General features: G+C 52.8%; 1 protein-coding gene across 6 annotated transcripts in view; it reads right to left on the reverse strand.

Moving 5' to 3' along the window:
• Window positions 1-1,903: 1,903 nt before the first annotated feature.
• The window catches only part of DAGLA (diacylglycerol lipase alpha), a 73,894-nt gene continuing 56,503 nt past the window's right edge, over window positions 1,904-19,294 (reverse strand). For 5 of the 6 annotated variants that reach the window (XM_051620784.1, XM_051620785.1, XM_051620787.1 and 2 more), the window contains 6 exons: window positions 18,479-18,547; window positions 17,371-17,443; window positions 15,882-16,078; window positions 14,959-15,088; window positions 13,816-13,997; window positions 1,904-11,489 (listed from right to left, as the gene is read on the reverse strand). In XM_051620784.1, the coding sequence (XP_051476744.1) occupies window positions 10,559-11,489; window positions 13,816-13,997; window positions 14,959-15,088; window positions 15,882-16,078; window positions 17,371-17,443; window positions 18,479-18,547 (1,582 nt within the window). In that variant the 3' untranslated portion in view covers window positions 1,904-10,558. The remainder of the gene's footprint in view (window positions 11,490-13,815; window positions 13,998-14,958; window positions 15,089-15,881; window positions 16,079-17,370; window positions 17,444-18,478; window positions 18,548-19,294) is intronic. The other variant, XR_007889619.1, reaches the window with a different exon arrangement.

Genomic DNA, 19,294 nt, shown 5'->3' on the forward strand with positions numbered 1-19,294 from the left:
TGCCCCGCACAGAACGCTCTTCCCCTCCAGCTTAACAGGAACCAGCAGTTGCCCTCCTAAAGTTTTGTGCAATGCAGCCACAACAGGACTTCTTCTGGCAAGTACCACCTCATTAAACAACCCTTTAAGACGACTTTTAAAATAACACTGGGTGTCCAACCACCCTCATCTCACTGTTTCTAAACTGTTTCTTCTCTTTTCTAACTGAAAAAACAAAACAAACCCACCTTAAAACTACTGAAGTACAACTTAGCATCCCTGGCAAAAAACAACCCCATGAACCAGTTTGTGAGGGGCTGGTTTCCATTTGCAAGTCACCACCAATGAGATCACAGCTTGAACTACCTCTAGATTTCTGTTACTTTCCCCTCTTGACTTGCTTGGGAAGGCATCAGTCTGGTTTCAAAGCTGATCACTTCTTTTCTGGTGTAGCTGTGGTTGCTCCACGGCCAGCGGGTTGAAAACCCACTTTTCTCCATGAGCTGGGAATGTCTCCTGTGGCCACCAACATCCCAAACAGCCCGAGAATCCTCTTGGGAAGGGAATCTACATCCCCAGCTAAGGCTTTAAGAGCAAACCAGGTTTGAAAGCAACACCCTCAGTCCCTGCTGTGCACACAGACATACCTTTTTCCTCCTTAGTGACTGTATTAATCCTCCTCAGGATGGATTATTTACCTTTATACAAGGGGAGCATCCCGAGTTGGATGGTTTTCCTTCCCCAGTAGAGGAAGTGTTTACAGAAGAGGCAATATCCTTTTATGAGACTGATAGAGTTATGGGGAGGGGGGGAAAAAAAACAAACCACCCCACAAAAGAAACCCAAAGCACCAGGCAGGCACTTACACATACCAGCATTTTTTTATAGGCATTTTTATAGGAACTCAGTAGTTCAGCCACCTTTGAGCTCTTAATTCCCTGATAGATCTTAGTCTCTTCAGGAGCAACCATAAAAACTATTCCAGGCAGCCATTAATAGGATTAATCTCTTCCAGGCATTCCTTTTCCTGCCTGTGTTTCTCATGGCTGGTCAGAAAGCTCCCAGTGCTCCTGAAGCTGTTCCACTGGCTCCCCTTCTCCTCCTCCCTGCCCCTCCACAGCCCCCATTCCTGCTTGCCCCTTCCCAGAACCAGCAACTCCTACAGCAAATATCCTGCTCCCAGCACCAGGTGCTGAGCTCCTGCTGGACCAAGGGACACAAAGAGGTGTCCCTGGCTCTGCAGGACACTCCCTGGGAACACCCCCCAGTTGGGACTCGCCTCCTCTGCAGCAGGATCCCAGCACCCTGCTGCTTTTCCCACGGGATAAACTCCCACCCTGCTCTTGGTGGCACTCGTTCTTCCTCTTCTCTCCCTGCCACCTTCTCACACCCTTCCAAAAGGTCCCTCCTCACCTTTGTCCACGCTCATGTCATGCTTTTCCTGCAGCATGTTGAATTCAAGGACTTGGTAACTCAAAGCATCAAGTCTCTTCCTTAACTCTGCCCCCCAGTGAAGAAGAGGGGCTGCTAGAGCTCAGGCTCCTGCCCTTCCCACCCTTGGTGCTGGAGCCAGTGAGAGCTGCAGAGAAAAGCAGGGGACAGAAGTGCCAGGCTGACCTCAAGGGACAGAGATGCTTCCCTGCTCCCTCTAAGGCTGAGATCCAGAGCAGACAAAGCTAGTGAGCTGACACAGCCCCAGAGGCAGCTGAATTCTGCTCCCTTCCAGCACCACGTTCCTCACCCCTCTGCAAGGAGAGAGCACAGTGCAGGTTCTCCCAACTCCCAAGCTCACTCACCAGCCTTGAGGACAAAACCTCAGGCAAACCACAAGCACCATTCTCCTGGTCAGACCTGGGAACAGTCACATACACCAGTCATGCTTCTACATCCATTTTATACACAGTGCCATCCAATATACAGAAACTTTTATATACATATATATTTATAGAATATGCTATATTCATCTGTATCTTTCTTTACAGCAATATTAGTTTGGATCTTTCATACATAGGTACAAAAAGTCAGATGAGAATGGCAGGTGAGGAGAGCTGGAAGTTTCCTTGGAGCCTTCATGCTGGGGCAGCTCAGAGCAGGGGTTGTGAGGGCAGCATTCCCAGGATGAGCAGTGACCTCCCAGCTGAGCATGGGGACACAGGAGCCTGTGCTGTCACCCCCCCTGATTGCATGGGCCAGTGCTCCAAGCCCTGCAGGAGGCAGAGCAGCTCTGAGCTCCCTAGAAGGGCTGCTTCTCCCTTTAAAAGCAGAAGGTTTTAGCTACAAAGAGGCAATTAGGGGTCAAAGAAGTTAATTCCCAGCTACCCTGCTCTGAGCTGCCCCAGCACGTGAGGAGAGATAGTGACAGAAAGAGGAAGGGCTTCTGCACACAGGCTTTAGTGTCTGCTGCTGGGGAGAGAGGTGGGAAGCAGGGCAGCTTCTGCATGGAGCACCCACCCCCAGCACCCAGCTCCCGTCCCATGGAGACCACCCAGCTCCACCCAACCTGCCCCAAAGGGGACAAAAAGATGAGAGGGGAATCAACAGTTCCCACCAGTTCCTCTGGTCTCAGTGTCTCTGCTCCTTCACAGCCACGAGAGAGGCTAGGCCAGAATGGTGGCTGTCCCAGCAGGACACTGGAGCAGGCAGTGAGCCAAAGGAAAAGGCCTTGGAGGGCAGAGAGCTCCTCTCCTGCTGCCCATGCAGGCAGGGGGGTGGGGGCAGCTGTCACCAAGAACCCCTGTGTTGACATCAGTAATGAGGTTTCTCACCAGGACAGGAGCTTGAGGCTGCTCCCTGGACATCACTCACCCCTCAGGCAGCAGCAGGACTTGCAGAGGGAAAGCTGGGAAGCAGCCTCAGGAGCTGCAGGTGATGATGCCACTTGGCCACCAGTGGCCACCAGCCAAGTGTGGAGGTGTGAAACTCAGGCAGGGGCCACCCAGCCAGCCTGAGGAACTGCTCCCTCCTCCTGGTGCTGCACCAGGTACCCCTGGGCCATCAGAACTGCACAAAGCCTGTGAGGGAACCCCAATCCCCAGGGGAATCCCAACCAAAGCCAAAACAGAGAGGTGTTCCTGCACTGCTCTGGGTGGGATGGCCTGGCAGAGGAGCCAGGTTGAGGTCCCCTCATCAGACAGGTGTGCTGGGCAGGTAGAAAACAGCAGGAAACAAGCAGAGAGGAGATGACACGGTGAGGTCAGAGGTGTCAGACTCAGCCATGAAAGCAGCAACAATGCCCAGCTCTCCAGCAGGAGAGCTCACCTGTAGGAGATGGCTGTTCCAGAGCCAGGGAGGGACACGTCAGTGCAGGAATCCTGCAGCAGAGAGTTCAGAGTCTGTCAAGTCCCTTGCAGCATGAGCTCTCACAGCAACAGAGTCAGATCTTGAAGAGTAGGAAGAGTTTTACTCATTTGTAGACCTGAGAGGAAGTTTTCCTTGGGAGCAGCCCTGCTAAACCCTGCCTGAGGTCACACACACCAGCAGGGAGAAGCGGGAGGGAAGTTTTCCCTTCCTGCTGCACAGAAAAATAGAAACAAACCCCTCACTTTGCACAGGATGAGGTTCCAGACCAGAGGGGGCTGGTGGGGTAGGAGGACACAACCTGCCTCAGGTCAAGGCTTTGCTGCCAGCACTTGGATGGGGCCTGAGGCAGCAGGAGATGGTGGGGAAACCTGGCAGGTCCCAGCTGAGGCAGAAAGAGAGGGCCTGGCAACAAGGGCAGCTCCAAACCCAGCCCTGGCCACCCACATTCCCTTCTGGACACTCAAAGAAACCACGTGCAGGAATGGGAAAGGAAGCTGGGGAGATGGCTGGTGCCAAGGAGGAGTCTTGGACCTCCAACCAAAGAGAAACAAAGGCACAACAGGTATGAACTCAGGAAAAGAAGCAAAAAAGAAGGAGGAACAGAACCAAGAAAGTGCTTGGAGACAGCTGATGCTTGATAGGGCTGGAAATCCCTAGGACAAAGCAAGGAATTGCTCCCTCCTCGGTTGGTTTGAGTTTCCAGGGCTTGAAGGATCCAAAGTTTAGGCCAGCAACACCCTGGAGAAGAAGATGGCAGATGAAGGAAGGAGATAGGGAAGAAGGAAGCCCAGCAGAAATGGGGCAGTTTGCAGCACTCCTGCCACAAGGATCCCCTTCCTAAAACCTTTCTCTGCTCCAGTAACACAAAGTTTACACATTACCAGGGTTCAGGTTTCAGGCTCCATCCACCCCAGGTCTCACACCCACCCATCCTGGCAGTGAAGGCCCTGGCCCTGAGCTGGAATATCCAACTCTGCAGCAACCAAAATGCAGGTCTGACCTGTTGCAACTCCCTGCAAGGGGCAGCAGCTCCTCCTTGGAGTAGAACAGGGAGGGGAAAAGCAATGGATACTGGCCCAGCCTGCACCAGGGCTGCTGGAGCCAGTACAGAGCAGGGACTGGGGAAGGGTCTGGAGAATCAATCTGGTGAAGAACACTTGAAGGAGCTGGGAATGTTCAGTTTGAGGAAGAGGAGGCTGAGGGGAGACCTCATCAGTCTCTGCAACTACCTGAAAGGTCGTTGTAGAGAGGTTGGTGCTGGTCTCTTCTCACAGGTGATCAGTGACAGAACAAGAGGGAAGGGCTTCAAGCTGCACCAGGGCAGGGTCAGACTGGACATTAGGAACAGTTTTTTCACAGAAGGAGAGGTCAGACACTGGAACAGGCTGCCCAGGGAGGTGGGGGAGTCACCATCCCTGGGTGTGTTCAAGGGTTGTTTGGATGTGCTGTTGGTGGAGCTGGTTTAGGGGAGAACTTTGCAGAGCAGGGATGATGGTTGGACTCGGGGATTCCAAGGGGCTCTTCCAGCCTGAATGGTTCTATGATTCTCTACATGCCTGGATCCAGGACACCACTAGAGCCACTTGACTGGAAAGCAAGGAACTCCCAGACCAAGTCTCACCTCCCACCTGTTGTCTTTCTCTCTCTCATCGTTCCCAGGAGGGGAGGTTTGCCTGCAGCAGGCTGCCCGCATCGCCTCCTCCACGCAGGAGCACCAGGAGAGGGAGCTTTGGCACAAGAGATGCGGCTCTTCCCTGAATCCAGCGCTGCAGGTCGGGACTGCCCAGCAGAACCTGCCCCCGGCTCAGCCAGTGCCTTCCCCTGCTCCACAGCAACACGTCCCTTCATTCCCAGCAGCCTGGGCAGAACCACAGCTCCCTTTCCAACCCTCCCTTTCCTTCCAGGAGGCACCAGGTCCACCTGAGGGCCGGGAAGAAGCTGAAACTCCACAGCTAAGAAACAACCACCCTTCCAGCTTACATCTGTGTTGGTTTCTTACCCTGAGCTTTCAGGTTTGGGCCATTAGATATTTGCCCCACTGCCCTTTTATTCCCCTCTACTTCTGCAACTCACCAGCTGCTGCTGCAGAGCTCCAAGGAGGGAGCCATCAGCCAACAAAGATCTGCTCACCCTCTGCTTGCCCACCTAGGAGGAGCATGGCAGCCTGAAGTGCAGAGAAGCTCTGAGAGGGCCTGTTGGCAGCAGCAACATCAAGTAACAGCTCTCAGCAAAACCAACCCAAAACCAACCCAACCCCTCCAGCTCTAGCGGGGTGAACTTCAGCAGGAGGGACAACCACCAAGTGACAGGTTGTCAAAAGCCAGCTCAGGCTTCACTTGTCTGAGCAGAGAGGAACAAATGTGATGCTACAGATGGGAGGGGAGCTGAAGGGGCTGTTAAGCCCAAAGCAAAGCTGCCAAGTTTGTTGAGAGGCAGAGGTTATTTTTAACATCTGCCAGTGTTTCTGCATGACATTTAAAGACTTAGAAACCACTTGATTAGGAAATGACTGGCCCTGGGTGGCTCTGCAGGCAGCAGTTGCAACTGCCATCCCTAAAAACATGGAACTCAAATGCCAGCCTTGCTGCAAAGCCAGGATGTCCTGCCAGGGGAAGAGAACATCCCAGTGGTGGCAACACATAAGCACCAAGTGGAGCCAGCACCAAGCAGAGCTCCAGCCCAGCCAGTTCCCCAGGCAAACCTTCCTGTTGCCCAAGGAAATGCCATGAGATAGGCTAGAACATCCTCCAGGATCATGGGCTGGTTGGGATTGAGATGTCAGCAGTGCTGAGGAGTGTGTGGCACTTGTGCTCTTAAAAACTTGCAGAAATGATGAACACTGAAGTTCTGAGCACAGAGCAGGTGAGCAAAAGCTGGAGAGAGAGAGAAAGAACCTCTCGGTGTTGATGGTGCTTTGACCTTTTTAGATAGCTTTGCCTCCAGTGAATCAAGTCAGGAATCTCAGTCAACTGTTCTGGGTCATCATGAGAAGATAAGGAGATAGTTCTTAAGTGGTGCTACCAAGGATGGGAAGCAAGACACCATCATCCTGAGACAGAAGCACCCAAAGGAAGAGGTTAGCTCCTGGCTGGGTGACAGGAATAGGGAGCACAGAAGAGAGGAAAGGTTAGAAAGTGGCAGTTTGGGGAGAAAAATGTGTACTTCAGATGGAAAGGGCAGCTCCTCAGAGAAGGAGAGGAGCTCATGGGAAGACTGGAGAAAGGCTGTCTCTCTGTTCAGCACTTGTACATACTCAGCACAGCAGGGTCCTCTCTGGGTTCTTGGCACTGCTGCAGCTGCAGCAGCAAGAGAAGCCCATTAGTGGTGATGCAGAAGAGCCTCCAAAGCCACAACCAGCCAACACTACATGCTGAGGGCTTGACAACCCAGACTCACTGGGATATTAGCAAGAGGATCGTTGTATTCCACCTTGGACACACTCCCAAGGGTCAGAGTGCAGCTCCGAGGTGCAAAAAATGGACAGCAGGACCAAACCCTTCAGACCTTGTGAGGGCACTGGTGGTGGGGCCAGAGGTGGAGCGGGTGGATGGAGTTCAACACCCACCTAGTTCAGGGCCTCCTGTGTTGGCCCTGGATGCTCCAAGGCTTCAGGATTACATTCCACAGTCTGCTGAGAAGGTGGAGAGGGCAGAGAACCTGGCTAAGCTCTTTGGCAAAGCTGCCTTGAAGCGGAGGGTTCCACCTCCTGCACTTCCATTTCCAGGTGCGTGCTCTGCTCTCCAGGCACCACGTGGCCTCAGCTCCACTCCTCTACCAAAAAGCCCATCCAGGGGATTTAAGAATGTGCCACTGAACTGTTGGCAGGCACTACCAACTGCCCTTCCAGCACTGCTTCCAACGTGGGGTGGAACATCCTGTTGAAATACCAAAGGAACATCTAAAGATCAGAAGGCACAAAGCTCAAGCAGGGGAACCAGAAGCCAAGAGACTCAGATGTCTGAAGATGCTTCACGTTTCCCCAGAGAGCTGCAGAGCAGAGTGGAGCAAGGGCAGAGGGAGCAGGCAGCAGTTTGTGGCACGAATGAAGGAGGTAGCTGCAGCCTTAGCATGTCTTCATTCTGTAGTTTTCCAGATAGGCTCTTCCAGGATCAAGCAGGAGACCAGCCTGCCCAGATGCCCACATGGCAAAGGAGTGGTGAGGATCAAGACAGACATTTAAAGCAGAGATGGTGCAGAGAACGTGGATTTACTTGGTGAGAAGTGGGAACAGATCTGTTTGGCAAGAGAGACCAATGGAAAACAGGAAATACTCATACTGGGATGCAAGAAGAACCTCAACTAAGAGGGCTCCTTTGCACCTCTGCTGCCTGGGTCTGAGGCAAGGCCAGGTCACAAGCACTAGGTATTTCCAGGCTTTTCAGAAGCCTGGTCCATCAGAGAGCACAAAGGAAGCAAAACCAAACTATGCAGCATGCCAAGCTGCTTCCTGCTACAGCTGCTCCCATTCCCCTGGGACACAGCTGCAATGGCACAGAGAAGGAAACAGTGACAGACCATGATCGTGTCTTCCAGGACATAGTGGAGAAACACCCAGGTCAGAAGGGGCTTTTCTAGTGCAATATTGTGACCCATGAAACACCATCAGGTCACTACTGAAACAACACATTTGGATTCAGAGGGAGATAATCCACCTTCCTCAGCTTGAGTCACCTCCCCACCACCCTCTGGGAGGGCACCAGTAGTTGCACCTGGTCTCAGAGGTCACCATCTCCTAACTCCTCACTGCCAGGGACAGAGATGATTCTTCCATTTGTGTTTGTAAAGTGCTTTGCAGATATAAAGCTCTGCCTAAGTGCTCAGAGTTATTACTACCCACCTTCTGCCCCTGAGGCAAGGCAGAACCAAACTCCTCCTCCCTGCTCCACCACCACCAGTCTGCAGCAGGAGGGCAGCCAGCCTGCTAGCTCAGCCTCCCCACCCTTCAGCTCCCCTGTTCCCCACCTCAGAACTCCCCAGTTTCTTGTGTGTATCCCCGGAAACCACCTTGGGAGGGAGTCCTGGCTGGGTGCAGCAGCTCAGCCTCACCCTGTGCTCTGCAAGAGGAGCTGGATGAGCTGGTGGCACTTAAAGAGCTGCTCTAAGGGGCTCCTGAACCACACAAGCTCTAAGCAAGGGGAGCTCCCTGCTCTTTGCTGAGGGATCTACCAAGAAAAAAGTCACTTCTGAAAGCATTTTTCTGTTACAATTTACTTGGAATTCAAAGGGGCTGCCTCCCTCCAAGTCAAGACAATATCATGCAGGTCACCTTTGGGACCTAAACCACAGGGACAGTATTTTCCTGCTCACTTAACACAACCCTGTACTTCTGCAGGCCCTGTCATTTGTCAGGAGAGGGGGACACAGGATCCCACACTAAACTGGGGAGTGGGAGACTCACTTGGACACCAAGCCCAGCTCACTCCTGTGCCCCTGAAGGGATTCACACCAATGCACAGTGGTTATCAAGTGCTCCCAATCTGACTTGCTGGCATTTGGCACCACTCGTGCCCTGTTTGTGTGGCACCCAGGACAGCACAGCCCTGACCCACACAGGGACTTCCAGAAACCATTCAGGGAACACAGGGATAATGGGAGCCCAGGGATTTTTTCAGGAGCTCCTGGGAAGCCCAGCATCCTCCCACAGTGGAAATATTGCAGCTAAGGAGGGGACAGGACAATTAACACCTCTGGGATCATAAGGAAGTTAAAGATAGGAATTTCTTTTCCAGTAAGGGAGGACAGAGGCCCAAGTGAGACCCACTGGCCTCTCTGCTGAGCTTTGATATGAAGGTGTTTGGACAATTAAAGGCCTTTGACAGGTCACAGGAAGTTTAACTTTCCAGACAGGCGATTTCTTTCCTGTTTCCATCCTTGGGAAGTCCCTGCTCAGGCAGGCCTAGCAGGCTCCTCAGGGCACTGAGGCTCTGCCCAGCAGTGCTCAGGTAGTTTGACTAGAGACTTGGTCAAGCTTTGCAAGGGGGAGGGGAAGAGGGAGGGTGGGAAGGGCTGCAGTCAGCTCCCCCAAACTCTGAGCCACTTGAAAAGCAGGGGACTCGGAATCACACCTGCCCATCCTCTCTCTGCCCTCAGATCCCAGAGGGAACAGCACAGGAAGGCAAGAATGGAGGTGGGTTTTGCTTAGGGAAAGCCTCCCTGTTTGCTTAATAAATACCTTCCAAAAAGCTTAGCAGCTCTGTAAACATACAAGAGATTTCAATACTTAGGAATAAAGTTCATCTTTTCCCTGAACTCCCAACGACAGAGGCTGGCACTGATCTGTGGTTACTGCATTTGGGTGGTGTGAGGACCCAGAAGAGTCCAGGAGAAGCTCCCAGGCTCCACAGGGGCCTGGCAAATAACACTGGGTCTGGAGAAGCCTGTTCAATTTTGAAGTTGATCCATCCATGCAGCTCTGAGATGAGAATCCTGTCAGTCCTGCAGGAAGGTCGCCAGCTCAGAGTGGGCCAGGGAACTGAGAAGAGATGATGGTGACATCCAGGAGGACTCTTTCTGGCAAAGGAGGGAACGTGGCAGAGGGCTTTGGCTCTTCAGAACAGGGTCCTTTCCCTCTCAGCAGCAGCCTGGTGGTCACTGAACGCAGAAGTGCTCTGGGGAGAGAAAACACAGTGCCAGCCCCATCCTTGCTGTGCCTGGCCAGGGGAGGGGAGGCTGCACCTGGGGAGAACACAGCCCCAAAATGGCTTTAAAAACAGGAGAGTGTCCTACAAAAAGCAATCTCCATGGAAGTGTGACGAATTGGATCTTGGGCCAGATCCAACATGGTAGTGCAACAGGGCCCAAAGTCTCAATCCGCTCATTTCCAAAACCACTGCCACGGGACCAAGGGGGGGATCTGGCCTGGCCCCCTTCTCGTCTAATCCGGTCCTCCAGCTGCAGAGAATCCACCCCTTCACCCCACAGGATCCCCTGAAGGAGGGCATCTCTCTCCCAAGCTCAGCAGGCGCCCTGGGGCAAGGAATCTGCCTCTGGAATGCAAGGAGACAGGCTGAGGTAGGGAACGTGCATCTACCTGCAGTGACTCAGACCCTTCTCAGCAGAGCTGGCCCGAGGCTGCTTCTCCCAGCTGCAAGCTTGGGACTCCAACACAATCCATCCTCCAGGCACCACCCGCTGTGTCACCCCAGAAGGAATGTTTTCAGCTGTCTCCTCTGATCCAAACTGCCCTCTGGCCACCTCCTCCAAGCATTATCCCAGTGCTCAGCCGAGGGGATCAGCTCTCGGAGCCGCACCCCCTTGTTTGTTTTTTTTTGACCCTGCACTAGAGGGCTGAAATCATGAGGTCGTCCTGCTTGGCAGGGCTGGTTACGTGCCCAGAGGGGCTGGAAGTCCGGATTTTCTCCGTGGCCAGGCACTCCTGGCTGCTCACGCCTGTGGGAGTGATGTCCATGAGTTCTCCAGATGAACTAAGGGGGAAAGAGGGTGAGACAGAGATGCCCGACGAAGGATCCGTGGAGCCTGCAAACAACCTCGGGGGCTTGGGGACAAGGTTGGGCTCGTACTGTGCCCTCAACAGGATCTCCTGATCGCTGACAGACTTGGGCATCTCTGCAAAGTCACTGGAGCTGTCTGACACCATCATGCAGTAAATGTCCTGGAAAGAGCTGCTTTTGCTATCCAGGTTGAAGAGGCTGTCGATGAACTCGGCAAACTCCAGCACCTGGGGACTGGGAAGGTCGGTGAGCCGCCCGTTCTGGAGGGCCAGCTCCTCCCGGGGGGCCAAGGAGACACGGTCCCCCCCCTCGCTGCCGGCCCCCTCCTCACTGCAGCGGCGCTGGGGGGTAGTGCCGCCGCTGGTGAGGACGTTGTCGGGGGGCTGGGTCTCCTGGGAGTGCTTGGAGAGGCTGTCAGCAGCCAGCAGCTCTGTCCGCGAGCTGAGGGAGGGGTTCTCCTCAGGGATAACGGGGTCTATATAAAAGCAGTGGGTCTCGTCCTTCTCCATGACAGCGTGGAGACTGGGGGAGCCCCGGATGCTCCGGAAGCCAGAGGAACGTCTGGAATCGAAGCTGTAGATGGATTCGTTGTCCGAGAGGCTCTCCATGGTGGCCAGAGGGGCACGGCGGTCCTGCAGCTCCACCGACAGCCGTTCCTTCGTGTCCAGGAGAAGCAGCTCCACGGGGTCCTTCTGCACAGGAGAAAGGGGCTTGGTCTCGTAAAAGCCCTCCAAGCTGATTTCAGAATGGGACTTGCTCCTGCAAGGAGAAACGGGCAGCGTGAGAAGCTGTCTCAGGTGAGAACCTGTGCCCCAGAACCACCAGCTGCCAGAGAAGCCAGGAGAACCAAGTCTCGGGCACAGAGTTCCTCACACACACTGAAGGCACAGGTTGTTGTTCCAACCAGAGCCATCCACAACCTCTTATCTCTCTGTCCTCCCAGCTGAAAATGAGGTACAGGCTCTTTCCTCTGCAAACTCAGGTTCTTGCCCTTCTCCCTTTTCTCCTGGGTGTCTTCCCTCCCAAGCACCACTGTTACTTAGGACCATGGATAAGAAGGATATGGAGCTCCTGGATTAAGTCCAGAGGAGGCCACGGAGATGACGAGAGGGCTGGAGCAGCTCTACCAAGGAGACAGGCTGGGAGAGTTGGGGTGTTCAGCCTGGAGAGGAGAAGGCTCCAGGGAGACCTGAGAGCACCTTCCAGTGCCTGAAGGGGCTCCAGGAAAGCTGGGGAGGGGCTTGGGACAAGGGCAGGGAGGGATGGGATGAAGGGGAATGGACAAAAACTGGAAGAAGGGTGATTTAGATGAGATATTGGGAAGAAATTCTTCCCTGTGAGGGTGGGGAGACCCTGGCCCAGGCTGCCCAGGGAAGCTGTGGCTGCCCCATCCCTGGCAGTGTTGAAGGGCAGGTTGGATGGGGCTTGGAGCAACCTGGGCTGGTGGGAGGTGTCCCTGCCCATGGCAGGGGGTTGGAACTGGATGATTTATAAGGTCCCTCCCAACCCATTCTATGATTGTGCTCCCACAGCTCTGCTACCTGAAGCACCCAAACCCAAGGTGCAGCCTCCACACAGGCAGCCAAGCCCCTCTCTCACCCAACACCTCTGTGTTCCAGAGAATTGAGGCAAGAGAGCTTGAAGGAGTAGCCTACGGTGAACTTACTACTGCCTCTTTCTTCTCACACTCTGGAACCACTCCAGCCTCATGCCTTCCCTTCCTCCTCCACGCTGGCAATCTCCACCTTCCTGCCACAAAGAAGTCAGGCCACTGTTTGATCCCTTTGCAACTTCTATGGAGTGACAGTGATCTGAGGACAGCCCTCAAGAACCCCAGGAGAAGCAGTCTGTGCTGATGCCTGTTCCTGTGACCTGTTCCTAAGCTCTCCACTGCCTCTGAGCATTCCCTCTCTCTGTGACAAGAGCTCCACCATTTTCACATTATTTCCTGTCTTATCTTTCTTCTAAAGTCAAACGTCACTCCTGCTACCTCAAGGATACTCCATCACTCAGCACAGACCATCTCACCCTGCCTCTTCCCACACGCACACTCAGCTTCTTGTTGGGTTCCTCCACCTGGAATTCCCAAAGAAGTGCTTCTCTTGCAAAGAAATCATAAAGACGTAACCCTCTCCCACCCACAATGGCTTCTCCTTCCACTCATAACCCCCATTTGATCTCTCTGACCACAAACCATCTTCCTTCTCCCATCCTCCCTGTTTTGTCTGCAGATTTGCCCTATAAAATGCTGGAAGTTGTGTTCCAACTTTGAATGGAGTCTTTGCCCACATGTGTACAGCTCCTTTCCTTGCTTCCTGCAGGGCTGTGCTCCTGCAGTGCCTCAAATGTTGCCTGGAAAGCTGCAAGGAGTCTCTCTGCCACTTGCTCCTGGAGGAAAGCTGTTCAGGGACACCACAAACCTCTTCCTCAAACCTCTCATGGTACATCTTCCAGATGTTCCTCCAGCTTGTGGCCTTTGCTAGACCACTGATATCAACTCCAGGATGGTCCACCTTTCAGGACCCAAGCCCTTCAGCACTTGGAATACACCTTTTTCCCCTCACCTGATTCCCACTGGACTGAGCTTCCTGCTCTTGTCCTTCACAAACAGGACACCACCTGCTCTCCCCTCACCTGCATCCACCTTCCCAGGTTGTCCCATTTTTATTACACCAATCCCACCCCAAAGTAGCTTTACATGGATATTGTCTGGGAAGCTTATGGCTTACCAGATAGAGGCCCCCTATGGGCACAGAAATCCCAGGGGGAAACAGGAATTTGCCAGCAAGACTCCAAGCTTTATGGTTTCAGGGAAACCTCCATTTGTCTGGATAAGGGGAAAAGGAAGTTTCTTCCATCCCCTCAACTTCTAGGTTCTCCTGACCTTGCTGCACCCACAGATTCTTCAGGAACACAAAGGATTTCCCCCCACACCATGACACAAGACATGCTGAAGCTACAAGTCCCACCAAGGCAGCCCTTGGATCTATCCTGCCACAATCATTTATCTCAACGTCCCAAGAGAAGGAGGATCCCACACCCAGAGCCAACAACCCCTCAAAGCAAATCAAAGATCCATCCTTACTTAGTGCTGCTGTTCCTTCTGTCTGCTGTTATGGCTCCAGTCCCAAGCTGCACTGAGGGTCCACTGGGCAAGGGCTGGCTCTGGAAGATCAACTCTGGGGTGAGATCCACTTCTGTAGGACTCACCATCACTTTGGCTGCAGACAGCAAAGCTGTTTTCCCCTTGTTGTAGTTCTCCAAGACCTGTTGAAGGCAAGCAGAGGAACAGTGGGGCTTTCCTACAGGCAGCAGCTTTGCTGTTCCCAGGACTTTCAAATCCTGGAATTGTCTCCTGTTCCTTACCTCCCACAAGCACAGGGCAAGGTTTAAGAGAAAAAGGAATATCAAGGAATTCTGACAAGCTTTAGCCTGCCTGAATGCCCTGCTGGGAATCCAGAGCTGGGGAGGTGACTGGCAGGGTGCTGGGAGGAGCAGCCTTCAGGCCAGCAGGGCAGAGGAGACCTGGGAACTGTAGCTTAGTGGTAGAACCCCACCCTACGACCACTGCACAAAAGCTCCATCACCCCTCAGACATGGAGGGGCTGCAGCCACATGGAGGACTTCAGGCCCAGCCTGGATTTCACCTGAGCTGCAGCCTGTCACAGGCAGCTTCTGAGGAGGCACCAAACACCACCCAAGCTCACATGATGATGACATGAAATTTGGAAAGGTCCCCTTGTCTGGGATTCTTGGTGTTGGGATGGAGACCTACACTCCATTTCCAGACCCCATCCCATTCCAGATGAACAGTCTGTGCATGACTGGCCCAGAGCACAACCTTCTTTCCTCCTCCCCTCCAAAGTAAGTGGCCCTGTGTATTTAAACAGCCAGCTCTCCTGGGCCAGGACTTTCTCTTCTGGGCACATCAAGGCCTGACACAAGGCACTGGCTTTATTAGGTACTTAACAGAAACTAATAAAACTGGAGCCCACCAAGGACACCTTCCTGGCTCTCCAATACTCCCACAGAGCTTTGACTTGGCCCCAAGAAGCTTCATCAGCTCATACCACTAGAGCCACCAGGATCCTTGTCCATTTTGTGTTTACACCTCACCCCATCACCACCATCCCTTCCACCCTTCTTGCCCAAACCTGGGCCTCTCCAGAGCCCACACCATTGCATGGAATGATCCCTTCCCCACCCAAACCTCCAATCTCTGCCTTACCTTGTTGAGCCCTTCCATGACCACGTAGGGGAGGTGCTCGTGCAGCATGGCTGGGGAGATGATCACTTCATTGAAAGCCTTATTGTCACCCCAGATAGCAAAGTAAGTGGGATCCTCTTGCTCACAGCAACTGGAGGAGGAGTTGGGATTCAAACCGAGGGGAAAAGAGGGAGCAGGAGATGGAAGAGCAGGGCAGTGTTTTGGCATGCAAAAGAAGCAGCAGGTTGCAGAGAGAGAAAAAGCAACAGGAGGAAAAAAAGAGAGGGAGAAGATATTTAAGTACAGATGCTCTGCACCAGCCAACAGTGACATGAGTTCTGACAGCACAGACACAACCACTGCCACTGTAAGAAGGTGAGAAAAAAAATCACCTCCTTCAAAGAATCATAGAATGGTTTGGGTTGGAAGGGACCTTTGGAGATCATCAAGTCCCACCCCCCTGCCAGAGCAGGATCACCCAGAGCACATCACACAGGAACACATCAAGATGGGTCTTGAAAGTCTCCAGAGAAGGAGACTTCACAGCATCTCTGGGCAGCCTGTCCCAGGGCTCTGCCACCCTTCACAGTAAAGCAGCTTTTCCTCATGTTGAGGTGGAACTTCCCATGTTCCACTTTGTGTCCATTGCCCCTCATGCAATCACAGGGCACTGCTGAGAAGAGCCTGGCCCCTTCTCCTTGCCACCCACCCTTCAGACATTTGTAAACATGACTAAGATGACCTCCAAGGTCTTTTCCAACCCTAGTGATTCTACAATTCCACGATTCTAGGGCAGGGCAGAGAAGGAGGAGAACCTTCCTCGACCCACTGGCCACACTCATGACTGGCTTCCTGTCTCGAGGAGGAAAACTCTCTTTCCCAGATGTGCATTTCCCCCCCCCCCAATACCAGTGAGCTGCTTTCCCAGCCGTGCCCAAACTGACCAGCACTGCTCTGCAGGGTGGTTGTGCACCACGTGGATGATCCGACCAGGGGGGTAGAGGGGGGTACTGGCTGACAGGGCAATGGTCAGGTCACTGGGGTGGGTCCACAGCCTGTTACTCGTCACCGAATTCTCCTCCATCTCTTCAGGGAGCTCAGACTTGGGGATACACTTGGTAGCACCCACAATGATTCGCCACTGGGACAAGGAAGGAGGGAGAATATTGAGGGGAAAAAACCAAAGACAAGCAGAGTCATCTCACAGGGCACTACTGGGAGGTTTAAACTCATTATCTAACACCACAACAAAAGAGGTTTGGTGCCCCAATTGCTGAAATCATAGACCTAGAGACAGAGAATCCTGCCCTGAAAAGCTGCTCCTTCCTTTTCTTTTTTAAATTTCAACCTCACCCTTCATTTTCTGCTTCACCTTTTTGTAGAGCTAAGGGTCTAGACCCAAGACTAATTTGTTCACCAACTGGTAACTTTGTTTCTTCCAGGACAAACATGGGAGATGGAACCTGATGTTATAAGGTACAAAGTCAGCAAAGGGCTACACCAGAAAACCAAAAATGCTGTTTAGGCCTTTCTTCATGCACTAAAAGAAACCCTAAACCCCAAAAATTCACCCCCCAAAAAAGCCAAAACACATGCTAAAAACCCCAAATATTATATATAAACTCATTTTTTCCCCTGTACAGGTGATTTATATAATATTTTACCCCTAAATACTTCAGTGTCTTCTGTTTTATCCATCTCAGGGTAATGGTAAAGAAGCCTGGGGAGGAACAACCTTCCACATTTCCCATCTCCAACACATGAACAGCCCCTGATCCTAGAACAGGATCACCCAACCAGCACCCAGCAGTGGTTGGGAGCACAACACCTGTCCTCCCCAGCCTGCTACTGGTCAGGAAAAGCTACAGTTGGAACACAGGCTTCCAAACAGGCTTGGATGAGAATATTCCCTGCTTGGTTATGTTAGACCTGCAATGGTGAAGTTGGAGCACACGAACCAGAGTCCTCACCCAGCCTGCAGCCCTTGGCCATGACCTCTCGAGTTGCCCTCCAGCTCTTGCCATCCCTCCTCTGGTTCACAGGATGGGTTGGGTTTGGAAGGGACCTTAAAGGTCATCTAGATCCAACCCCCCTGCCATGGGCAGGGACACCTCCCAGCAGCCCAGGTTGCTCCAAGCCCCATCCAACCTGCCCTTCAACACTGCCAGGGATGGGGCAGCCACAGCTTCCCTGGGCAGCCTGGGCCAGGGTCTCACCACCCTCACAGGGATGAATTTCCTCCTCACGTCTCACCTCAATCTCCCCTCTTCCATTTGTAATCCATTATCCCTTGTCCTCTCTAGACTAAACAGTAGTCACGGTGGACCTGAGGAGACCTGGAGGGCAGGAGAAGTCTGCAGATTTGCTGTGTGACCCTTAGAGTTCCCCATCACTGCTCAGACACTCACCTTGTCTGTTCACCTTTACTCTTACCTTTGGCTTGTTACTTCTCTGAAGAACATCCAGAAGCTGCCGGCGAAATCCCTCCAGCTGAGAGAGACCAATCCTGGAAAAGAGGAAGATGTGTTTCCAAGAGCTGGGCAAGGAACAGGATGGTAGGGACACACAGCACAGAACAACAAGAAACTGCTACAAAAGAGACAAGAAAGCAGCAGGTCCAGAATGCAGATCCTTTCAGAGAGGGGTTGTGGCATCATCCAGGAGGAGCCACCAGGGTCAAGAGGCCACAGGAAACCATCGTGACAATCAACAAGTATGAAATGTAAGAGCAGAATCAGGTCAGTGGACAGAGATATGAGAGGTCAAGGAACAGATAAGGAGAGTGATGATGCAGTCACAAGTGAGCAAGAAACAAGCAGAGGATGACACAGAACAGGTAAATCAGAAGGGTGGCACAGAGCTGTAGGACACCACTACCCAGGTCACAGATTTTGTCCCCCAGGTTACCCAAGACAAATCCAGTACCATGAAGTACTTTTCCTCCACCAGATTCCATGTGTCTTATATGATACAGACAGAAATAACACCATTTATCTGAGGTGACACCACAGGGCAGAAGGAAAAGGAAAACCCAGGCTGTCTGGCTGCTAGTCCAACGTCCTGCTCAGCAGAAGGTGTCCTCAGGAGATGAGAAATGCCAGGACACAAGAAATGAGGGAGCTGATTGACAGAGAGGTGAGATGATAGGGAGTGGGGACAAGCAGTACAAAATGAGATGGCAGCAGAGCTAGGTCAGGGCAGAGTGAAGAGGTCTGAGAAGGGCCAGGAAGATGGCACTAACATGGCAGACACTGCAGTGGGTAGAGGCACAGAAGCAGGACAGTCACTCTTGTCCTTCACACAGGCAGCTGTGAGATGGGGAGGGCTATGCTTATAAAAAGCTGTGTGAAACACCAAAATAGGTGTCCAGGTAAGAGACACAGCAGTTGGGGTAACTGGGAAGACAAGTCAGAAGTACAGGAGGACAAGGAAACGAGGGAACTGGAGACAGGGCTGATCTGGCTGCTTCTGACAGGGAACAGGTGACTTGGGAACACAACAGCAGAAATTCATCAAGAAATTCAGACACTTCTCAACTTGCCTGGGCACTAGATCCTTGCCAAGCACAACTGCAGTCACAAACTCTTTTGAATACTCCATGGCATCCTCACTGGAAGAGAAACAGGACCAAGAAGAAGCAAACAGTGTTTCACTGGCAGCCAACTGCCCTTCAGCCCCCAGTTGGCACTGGTGTCAGGGAGGTACCAACCAGTGAAGCAGGGTCAGACAAACCCCAGCCTGAGCTGCCCGAGGCTCCTGGGACCTCTGCCTTGATAAAGAAAAGCCTGATCTTCACCTGCCATGCCCCAAGCAATGCTACTCTGCATGTGGCTCTGAACATGCTTGGGAAAGGAAGGACTTTAACTCAGTGCCTCACAGGCATCTTCCAACAGTTTGGGAACGGCCAGGTCAGCAGAAAGGAAGAAGATACTCCATGCTCCTGAGAGTGCTTTACAAAGACACTGTAGAACTAAGAGGGCCACTTTCAGCAGCAACCTGAGTGCCAAGACAAGAGGGAATTAAGGCTTCCACTCTGTGAGCTGGCTCTGCCACCAGCTGCCTTCCTAGGGAGCTTCTGAAGCAGTTCCCACAGGCTGCACCATTCACCTGGAGATGATCCTGGCCATGACACACAGGGCAACAGAAGTGTGACAGTCAGAAGCACCTCCTTGAGCTCTGAAACAGTTGAGGAAACACAGCACAGCCTGGCACGAGCTATCAAGGGATCTGAGGAGTGGAAGCCCTTGAGCAGAAAGCTCTAAAGCTGCCATGAAACACTCTACAGACCAACCCCTCTCCAGCTGCAGAAGAGCAGGGATCACTAGCACAAGGCCTGCCAACATCCAGACTCATCATG

Source organism: Apus apus, chromosome 5 (genome assembly GCF_020740795.1).
Source record: "Apus apus isolate bApuApu2 chromosome 5, bApuApu2.pri.cur, whole genome shotgun sequence".
Lineage (NCBI taxonomy): Eukaryota > Metazoa > Chordata > Aves > Apodiformes > Apodidae > Apus > Apus apus.